The 11167-nt window shown below is 33.7% G+C and overlaps 1 protein-coding gene across 1 annotated transcript in view; it reads right to left on the bottom strand.

Annotated features, from left to right (window-relative positions):
* Positions 1-11167, bottom strand: part of LOC106680809 (uncharacterized) — a gene marked incomplete at both ends in the record, with an annotated part of 87865 nt that overhangs the window by 43973 nt on the left and 32725 nt on the right. Inside the window, 1 exon segment of the mRNA XM_067051954.1 lies at positions 9836-9885. Within this exon segment, the coding sequence (XP_066908055.1) occupies positions 9836-9885 (50 nt within the window).

The following is an 11167-nucleotide window of genomic DNA, read 5'->3' as shown; positions in this document are numbered from 1 at the left end:
ATTATTACAATATATATATAATTTACAGTCTCAGAGGGAGCCAAGCAAATCCCAGGAGCATGGTCGGCGAGAGGACCATAAATGTCATGGTTGCGGGAAGGTCGGGCACTTAGCGCATTATTGTTTATAAAAAGTATATAAACAATAAATGAAAAAGGAAATAGTAACAGATAAAAAGAAGAAATATAAAAGAAAGTACAAACTAAGAGATAAAAAAGGGGGATAAGAACAAAATCAAGAAAAAAGGAAGAAGACCGACCTCTTTCCCAAATTTAAATGTTCGCTAGTTCGAGTTAAAATAAAACGGAGGCCCTGAAACAAATATTACAAAAAAACAAACAAAATAATGAAGCAAATGAAATAATAAAAAAAATAACCTTCCAAGTGATACACAAAATTTAATGAAAATAAAAGAATTATCTTATAAAAAATTAAATGAATTATAAACTAGTAAAAATCTTTATATTAGTATAAAAATTAAACTTATTTTAGGTTTTAATAAAAAAAAATAATAAAAAATAAATGATTGAGTCTTTTAGTGATTCGAGGAAAAAAAATAATAGTCACTCACAGTAGATGGCCGTGGTTTCGATATGTCGAAATCAAGAAAAATGGAAGAAAATGAACAAGACAGAATTCGTACCTGTTTTGACAGAAGTCAGAGTCAGAGTGAGCCGTTTGCATAGGGAGGAGTGAGTATGGAGGTTAAGTACGTTGCATTTGAAAATAATTTTAAAGTAAACAGTGTAGACAATAAAGAAAAAAAATAAAATGTACACAGATAGAAAACAAAGAAGCAATAAATATAAATAATAAAGAAAGACAATATACCAAATGAATAAGGATACAGAGGTATGTAAATTATATAATAGGAAAATTAATACTAAGGTATGAAGGCTGCCCAGAAAGTAACAGAAATTTTGAAATAAGCAATTCACAAATTGAAAAACTGAAAGTTTATTCTATACATTTGAAAGGTACACTCTTAAGCTATTTTTCTACATAATCACCAATCAAATTAAGACATTTATCATACCGTGCACATGTTTTTCAATACCCTCTCTATAGATATCTGCCACCTGCGATTTCAACCATTAGTTTACACCGGCATGCAGTTCGGAGTCAGTATAAAAGCGTTGTTTACCGAGCTATTTTTTCATCGCTGAGAAGAGGTAGTAATCGCCCGGCGCCAGATCCGGGCTATATGGTGGATGGTCAACATGTTGACCCAAGTCTCGTTCCCAGTTACCATAGGATCCAGAACTGCATTACTATTTGTGCTGTATTCTTGGAGAAAGATCAGTGCTGCAGCCAGTCTCTGTTTCTTATGGTCTTCCGTTAGGATTTTCGGAACCCACTGAGCACAAAATTTGTGGTAACCAAGCTTTTCCACCACAATTTGATGCACCAAACTCTGTGGATTTTCCGGAATGTTCCGACAGTACTGTAATATTGAAACAATGGTTTTCACGAATTTGCATTGCCAGGCCATAATTAAAATCATTGCACCATTGCCTTACTCGGCTTTCCCTCATTATCCCATACCTGTAAACATCACAAAGCTGACGATAAATTTCAATTGGCCTGTTGTTTCAAGCCAACAAAAACCAAATCACAGACCACACTTCACAAGTGGCGAGATTTTCAATTGCAGGGCACACTTTGACAACTCACAAAGAGCAAAGGAAGGCACAGTCCTCAGGCTACAACACCTGGATGCGTACTAAATGTAGGAACGTTCGGACACCAAGATGGCGGCTCTACACCTATCCATCGCCATGATAGGCCAACACGTCTGATACTTTCTGGACAGCCCTTGTAATTAATGTAAGTATAATTAAGCTGGTAACATATGAATATAAATTAAAAATAAGATATATAAATATAAAAGAAAAAGGAAGGATAGTAACTATAAAATATGATTAAATTAAGTACTGGGTGAGAATTTAGAAAATAAAACTAGAATAAAAGACATGACAGAAAAGTGGGCTACTGAAATGCAGAACGAAGAGAAAAGAAGTGCTCAGGCTACAACAGCTGGATGCGTACTAAATGTAGGAACGTTCGGACACCAAGATGGCGGCTCTACACCTATCCATCGTCATGATAGGCCAAAACGTCTGATACTTTCTGGACAGCCCTCGTAATTAATGTAAGTATAATTAAGCTGCTAAGATATGAATATAAATTAAAAATAAGAAATATAAATATAAAAGAAAAAGGAAGAATAGTAACTATAAAATATGATTAAATTAAGTACTGGGTGAGAATTTAGAAAATAAAACTAGAATAAAAGACATGACAGAAAAGTGAGCTTTTGAAATGCAGAACGTAGAGAAAAGAAGAATTATAAGGGTTTTATAAGGTTCAAAATATGTTGATATGTCAGGGAGATACAGTCTATATCGACTTTATGATTGACAGAATTCTCCGTTAAATTTATGTGAATGGACTCCAAGATGAGATGTTGTTAAGGTTGGGAAAAGTAGCAAGAATTTAAGTATTATCGAAATTAAAAGTATGATTAAGGTTTAAAGCAAGTTCTGACAATTTAGAGGCAAATGAGTTTTACAGGAGTTGATAGAAGTTTTGTGCTGGGAAATACGGTTCTTAAGTTGATTCTTAGTTTCACCAACATAGAAGGAACTGCAACATGGGGTAGAACAAGGTATCCGGTTAACTACATTGGAACAGTGTAAAAAAGGAATAGGGTCTTTTAATTTGGAAAAAATATAGCAAATTTTGCTGTGAGACTTCAAGCCAAGAAGACGTAGGGTGGGAATAGTGGATCTTAAGGATTTTTTAATACTGTCAGAAAGAATGGGGATATACGGAAGGGACCTGTACTGAAAAAGAGGTGGAAAGAGTTGAGAACAGGAGGAATTGGACTAACACGGTTAATGTAAGAATCAAGTAGTTTGTTTGTCATTGTATGAGGGAAATTGATGTTGAATAAGATCTGTTTATGTTGGTCTCGTAATATTGAGGGTCAGAAAGAGAAAAGGATTGGTGGATAAGGTTCATAGCAACATTGATAATTTGGTGGTAAGAGTGGAAAAACGTTGAGGAATCTGCTAGAATCAACTCTATGAAGTTGACCACCCAATCCTCTAAGTCCTCTTTTAAGTCGGAAAAAACTAAAAAAAAACTCAAGCTCAGCCAAAATCAAGCTGTTTATCTTTTTCTATAGCAACAATAGTATATTTTCATGGGGATAATGTTTAGAACTCGCGAAAGGGGGGGAGGGGCAACACGACTCTCGGAAAAAATACAGAATTCAAGCCATTTATCTTTTTTTATGGCAACAATAATACATTTTCATTAGTATAAGTTTTAGGACCCGAGGGGGAGGGGGGTGGGCAACAGAACTCTCATCAGAACTCCCGAGAATCGAAAAAAAAAAATTTCACCTCAAACACATTTAAAAGTCGAAAAAATCTACAGAAATCAAAGCGTTTATCTTCTTTTCTGGTAACAATACGATATTTTTTCATAAGGATGATTTTAAAAAAATATTGTTTCTCGGGATCTGTTGCACCCCCCCCCCCCCGCGAGTTATAAATATTATCCCTATGAAAATATATTATTTTTGCCATAATAAAAAATAAACGGCTTGATTTCTGCAGATTTTTAGGGCGAAATTTTTTTCCAGTTCCTCGGGAGTTGTCATGAGAGTTCAGTCCCCCCCCCTCCCCCCACGCGAGTTCTAAAAATTATCCTTACGAAAAAATATCGTAAAGTTGCCAGAAAAGAAAATTAGCGGCTTGCTGCCTGCAATTTATTCCGACTAAGAAATATTTTAGGGGCGATTTTTTTTTTTGGTTTCTTGGTAGTTCTGATGAGAGTTCTGTTGCCCTCCACCCTTCCACACTGGTTCTAAAAATTATCCCTATGAAAATATATTATTGTTATGATAAAAAAAGATGAACGGCTTGTATTCTGCACTTTCTTCCGTCGTAAAAATATTTTAGGGGCGATTTTTTTTTTTTGGTTTCTTGGTAGTTCTGATGCGATTTCTATTGCCCCCCTCGGATTCTAAATAATATCCCTATGACAATATATTATTGTTGCCATTAAAAAAAGATAAACGGCTTGTATACTGCACTTTTTTTCGTCGTAAAAATATTTTTGAGGCGAAATTGGTTTTGGGTTTCTCGGGAGTTCTGATGAGAGTTCTATTGCCCCCCCTCCCTTGCAGGTTCTAAAAATGATCCCTATGAAAATATATAATGGTTGCCATAAAAAAAGATAAAGGGCTAGATTTCTGCAGTTTTTTTTCGACTTGGAAATATTTTTGAGGCTAAATGTTTTGAATTCTGTATTTTTTTCCGTCTTAAAAATATTTTTGAGGCGAAATTTGTTTTCGGTTTCTCAGGAGTTCTGAAGAGAGTTCTGTTGCCCACTCCCTACCCCACGGGTCCTAAAACTTATACTAATGAAAAAATATTATTGTTGTCATAAAAAAAGATAAATGGCTTGAATTCTGTATTTTTTCCGTCTTAAAAATATTTTTTAGGCGAAATTTGTTTTCGGTTTCACAGGAGTTCTTATAAGAGTTCTGTTGCCCACCCCCTACCCCACGGGTCCTAAAACTTATACTAATGAAAAAATATTATTGTGCCCATAAAAAAAGATAAATGGCTTGAATTCTGTATTTTTTTCCGTCTTAAAAATATTTTTGAGGCGAAATTTGTTTTCGGTTTCTCAGGAGTTCTGATAAGAGTTCTGCTGCCTAAAATTAATTCCGACTAAGAAATATTTTAGAGGAGCATTTTTTTTTTTGGTTTTTAGGTAGTTCTGATGAGAGTTCTGTTGCTCCCCCCCCCCTCTGCCGCAGGTTCAAAAAATTATCCCTATGAAAGTATATTATTGTTGCCATAATAAAAAATATACGGTTTGATTTCGGCAGATTTTTGAGGCGAAATTTTAAATTTTTAACGGTTCTAAAAATTATCCTTATGAAAAAATATCATAATATTGCCAGAAAAGAAACTTAACGGATTGCTGCCTAAAATTAATTCCGACTAAGAAATATTTTAGAGGAGCATTTATTTTTTTGGTTTCTTGGTAGTTCTGATGAGAGTTCTGTTTCGACCCCCCCCCCCTCTGCCGCAGGTTCAAAAAATTATCCCTATGAAAGTATATTATTGTTGTCATAATAAAAAATAAACTGCTTAATTTCTGCAGATTTTTGAGGCAAAATTTTTTTTCGGTTTCTCGGGAGTTCTCGTGAGAGTTCTGTTCCCCCCCCTCCCACTTGGATAGAAAAACCTTACCAAAAAATATCGTAATATTACCAGAAAAGAAAATTAACGGATTGCTGCCTAAAAATTTTTCCGACTAAGAAATATTTTAGAGGAGCATTTTTTTTTTCGGTTTCTCGGGAGTTCTGAAGTGAGTTTTGTTCCCCCCTCTCTCCCGCGGGTTCTAAAAACTATCCCTATGAAAATATATTATTGTTGCCATAATAAAAAATAAACGGCTTGATATCGGCAGATGTTTGAGGCAAAGTTTTTAATTTCTGCAATTTTTTTTTCGGTATCTCGGGAGTTCTGATGAGTTCTGTTATCCCCCACTCTACCACTGGTTCTAAAAATTACCCTTATGAAAATATATTATTGTTGCCATAATAAAAAATAAACGGCTTGATTTCGGCTGATTTTCGAGGCGAAATTTTAATTTTGTAAAAAAAAGATGAATCGCTTAATTTCTGCAGATTTTTTCCGTCGTAAAAATATTTTTGAGGCGAAATTGTTTTTTGGTTTCTTAGGAGTTCGAATGAAAGTTCTGTTATTATAATTCCTATGAAAATATATTGTTGTTGCCATAAAAAAAACATACACGGCTTGTATTCTGTATTTTTTTACGTCTTAAAAATATTTTTGAGGCGATATTTTTTTTCGGTTTCTAAGGAGATCAGATGAGAGTTCTGTTGCCCACCCCACCTTCCGAAGTTCAAAACATTATCCCTATAAAAATATATTATTGTTGCTATAAAAACAGATAAATGGCTTGATTTCTCCAGATTTTTGAGGCGAAATTTCATTTCGGTTTCTAGGGAGTTCTGTAGAGAGTTCTGTTGCCCCCCTTTCCCCCGCGGGTTCTAAAACCTATCCCTATGAAAATATACTATTGTTGCCAGAAAAAAAGATAAACGGCTTGATTTCTGCAGATTTTTGAGGCGAAATTTGTTTTCGGTATCTCGGAAGTTTTGATGAGAGTTCTATGCCCCCCCTCCCCCGCAGGTTCTAAAAATTATCCCTATAAAAATATATTATTGTTGCCACAAAAAAAGATAAACGGCTTGATTTCGGCAGATTTTTGAGGCGAAATTTTTAAAAAAAGATAAATGGCTTAATTTCTGCACATTTTTTCCGTCGTAAAAATATTTTTGAGGCGAAATTGTTTTTCGGTTTCTCAGGAGTTCGAATGAAAGTTCTGTTATTATTATAAAAAAAGATAAACGGCTTGTATTTTGCACTTTCTTCCGTCGTAAAAATATTTTTGAGGCGAAATGTTTTTCCGGTTTCTCAGGAGTTCTGATGCGAGTTCTATTGGCCCCCACGGGTTCTAAGAAATATCCCTATGAAAATATATTATTTTTGCCATAAAAAAATATAAACGGCTTGTATTCTGCACTTTCTTTCGTCGTAAAAATATTTTTGAGGCGAAATTTTTTTCCGGTTTCTCAGGAGTATTTCGGCTTTGTAACTGAATATAGTCTAGAATAGGGCATCCGGAACATTCCACAGTCGCTGCGCAGTAGTGAAAATGAGATTACCTTCATATCTTAAAATATAAATCATGATTCCCTGGAATGGTTTAGGTGTAGGGTATATGAAACTGTATTCTTGGTTTACCTCTCTTTATTACAATTTGATGTTTCTCTTTATTTATACTTTTGTATGGTTCACATAACCATACTTGTGCTGCATTGGATTCTTGTGAGTGAATCGTTTCTAGATCTTCTGAATTTTCTTGGGCAAGAGGTGCTTTAATTTTAGTATTAATTATTCATATTCTATTGAATTTTCAGTATGTTCTTTGAGGAACTCGTGGTCATGGAATTTGCTTGATCTTATTCAAGACTCAGAAGCAAATCTTCCTCTAGATGTAGTGAAATGGTTATGCTACTTAATTAAGTTTGGATGGCGGTTAAATAAGCTCACTCCAACTTGAACTTTTTAAAAAACAATAAGCCTATACAGTGGAAATTACAACAGAACAACAAAATAATACAAAAAAAAATCAAAATTTGAAAAAAATTTTGAAATATAAAAAAACTGTATTTCAGAAACAATCTGGTCTACAAGAAACAGTTTTGAACTCAAATTGTAGGATATCTTGTTATAAAATAGTCCATCATAGTTAAAATCATCAAAAACTTAAAAATAAAAATCCTGTTTTTTTTTTCTTCAATTTTTTATGAGGCTGCGTTCGGCACTCTAGGTTGAAGGTTCCTTTTGAACCCCTACTCACCATAACAGTTACCATATAGTTATCATCCTAACATAGACCTTGAACACATGTCTTTAGTAATAATTTTTAAAACTGATCTTTTATTTGCACAAGGAGGATTGGGGCACAATATTCTAGCTATATAAATCACTGCAAATAATAAAAATAAAATGTGATCATTGTAGAAAGATGATCTAAGTAGGTAGATGCAACCGCCATCCAAACCGTCTTCCTACCAGCTAAAAATAAAAGTAAAAGAAACAAACCTCAGTGGAACATGAGGAAAAAAAATAAGGATGAATAACTCATACAAAGATATATCTAGGATGATTCAAACTTGCACCTAAGTAAGGCTATAAACGTATCCTTCAAATCTGCAGGTAAAGCAGTGTCAAGAGAAAATGTGAACAGGTACTACCAATTATAGAATGAGAATTGAGGACTTTTAACAAGTCCAGATTAAAAGCTGAACATAATAAAGCAAGATTGAGTGCAAAAAGTGGGCCACTTGAGTATATTGCAGAGCATAAGACAGCACTATTGAAAAGAAGTAATCTGGAAGCTAAAAAGAAGTTCATACCAAGGTGTTCCTCCCAAGTTAAAACTAAAGAGGAGATGGGGCAGCTATACATAAATGCTAGTCCAGATTAAATAAAGAAGAAAGTACATTCAATAACTCAATGAAACAAGAAAGCCTATGATTACAACCAAGGTCCCTTAGAAACTTCAAGGAGCTCACCTCCTAGCAGTGAGCAGCAATATCAGTAGTACTTGGTAAGGCTGAAGATGGAGGACACTGGACAGGTTTATCTCGGATAACACTTAAAGGAAAACCTGTATTAAAGCACTGTAAGTAAACTAAGCAGGGTAGACAAAACTCTTACCATTAGAGAAGAGAAGACAAGTTGTCTAAGGAAAGATGAGTCTGAAATCAAACCTATGACCCTCCAGGTGGAATCAGATGTGTAACAAACCTATATTCGGTAAAATATACTGTGGAGAAGCCTAAGCAGCTTTTCTACTTCTCTTAAGCTTATAAATATGAAGGTGTTGACTAAAAATAGATTCCCTGTAGGAGCCCATTCGCATATAGGGAGGCCCTATTCTCCACTAATATTAAAAACAAAGATAGGTATGATCACAAAGTTCACTCACTGTTTTCAACTATAAAACTGTCTCTGATAGGTTTTGGAGGAAGATACATTCTCAAAAATTGTTGAAAAAGGTTGTGCAGGTATAATATTTCAATATACCTCATCTTTCTCAGGCCAAAGACTTACCCATGTTAACAGGAGATAAAGACCATTTAAATTCAGGCAGGCAAAATAAAGCCTTATTTCTTAATAATGCCTGAATCAGGACTGAATTAGTCAGCAAACCTCAGACCTGCTCAATTCTGTGTAATGATAGATGACCTTACACAGATTTTTGAGACCATATGAGGGATCCAAGCACTTCTATATGCTGATGACCTTTTGTTTTTGGCTATAAACAGTGATATACAGACATTAGAATATAGAAACTCTAGCAGTGGGTTGTTAGGAACAAGATTAGTGTTAATGCCTCAAATATAGTTACAGATGAAGGAATGGAGGAGCTTTAATTTAGGCAGAATTTCTTGGGAAGCCAGCCTGTAACTTTGAAGCTGAGGTAAGGGCAGTTTTTCTCACCTTGGAATAGATAAAAAAGATCAAACCACAGAAAGTCATTATCTTTATGATTCACAGGCTACCATAATTGCTATTTCTGATGTTTTGAGCTCTTCTGAAATTCAAATTAATGTAAGTCAGAAATTGAATGAAGAAATAATTTTTACAGTGGGTACCGGCATACTGTGGATTATCAGTCAATGAAAGAACTGATTAATTATCCAAAGAAAGTGCCAGAAAATAACAGCCTGACAAGCCAACACCTTTCGTGAGGGTAAAAAAATTAATCAAATCATGAATCATAGGAGGGTTAAAACAGAAAAGGCAGAATTAAGGGGAAACAATGAAATTCATTACTTAACGAAAAGGGACAAGTGCTAGTAGACCTTCCAAGACCATTGGGCTGTCCACAACTATCTCCAGAGCCACCTCCACTGCATTTGAAGTCATCAAATCAGCAACATGCCTACTGTGTCAGCAAGGGGGTATGACAGTCCTGCATTTATCAATCTATCCTGAATAACAGGACATTAAAAAAAGAGTAAAAACTCGAGTAGAAATAAATTGGGTTCCTATAAATTGTAAGGCCAAATGGCTTAAGATACAAAAAAAAAATTGTAACAAAGTATGATAATTATTTCAAAGTATTAAAAAAAAGTTATAAATTAAGTAAAGAGAAAATCTAATAATTAACAATCATGAAAAAAATATATGTTAACCAAACTTACTTTAGAATCTGATAGACACTCCTTAGAAACAACTAATGCATCAGCAGTTTCTAAAACAAAAATTGAAAATCAAATAAAATTTTTTCTAACAGATAATAAAGAATAAATAGAAAACATAATCCCAAAAGATCATTTTAATTACATAAATTACTAAAGGTAATGATCAATTAGTTCAAAATGAATGGGTCAAATTATCCATTTTTTCAAAAACAATTATTTAGGAAAATTAATTGAGGAGCAAAGGGGTATAATCAACAACTTTGCTAAGATTTTTTTTCTAGCTATCTGTGTCCAAACCAAACTTATGCTTGAGTGTTGACAACATTATGAAATTATTAATCATTATTTCATAATAATTTTCACAATTTTGTCGATACTGAAGAGTAAATTTTGTTCTGGCATAGGTAGATAGCAAAGAAAAATCTTATTAGCAACATTTTTACTTTTAATCCTTTTCTTCTAAACTCCTCAATAATTTTTACCCAGACCCTGAACAATTTCATACTTTAAATCAAATTAAAAAAGAAATACATAATATGAACCTTTAAAAAAAAGTCAATATTAATACAAATATATCAATTAATAAATAGTTTAAATAAAACCATACTAAGCTAAAACAAAGTCATAAATAAAATGAAAATAAGCAAGATAAGGCAGCACATGAGATATAGAGGGAGATGAGTGTTCAAGTTTCCTCCATTCTTTGCTGAAAGATGAAGCCTTAACCATAGAGCCATATCAACCCCTTTAGTAAACACTATATAGTATTTCCGCAAAAATTATATTGAACTACAGAGGACAGACCATCACTTCTATCAATCTGACTGCTATGCTGATCCTTATTAGACATGCTAGCCAGGTGAAGTATAGATAAAATATATTCCTATCAACCCATTTGGGGAACCAAACACACCCCGCCTTATTAAATGCCCATACAGTGAAATTTAATAACTCCCATGTTCGTGAGAAAAGATTGCATAACAACTATTTTAATTAAATATGCTTATATGAAGATGGCTTGTTTTCTTCAGAGCTACTTAAGATTACAGGTCCTGATATAATCAATGAATCCTCAGTAGGAGCCTTACTAAAGTCTCTAACTGAGGATATTAAAGGCTTAATGAAGATAGTCGCTGAGTGTTAAAGCTACCTCAAATCGACAATGTCTTTTTGTTGGAAGGCTTTAAAATGAACAAAAAACAAACTGGCTCGAATTAAACATTTATTTGGTTCAATTTAAACATTTTAAAAACTAAACTAAAATAAACAAAATATACAAGTAAAAATAAAAAGGCCTTTCAGATAAAAATAAAATAATTACACAAAAAAAAA

This window comes from Halyomorpha halys, unplaced genomic scaffold (genome assembly GCF_000696795.3).
Source record: "Halyomorpha halys isolate HHAL.00 unplaced genomic scaffold, Hhal_1.1 Scaffold290.1, whole genome shotgun sequence".
Lineage (NCBI taxonomy): Eukaryota > Metazoa > Arthropoda > Insecta > Hemiptera > Pentatomidae > Halyomorpha > Halyomorpha halys.
Note: the sequence above shows the minus strand (reverse complement) of the source record. Positions and strands in the feature narration are given on the sequence as shown.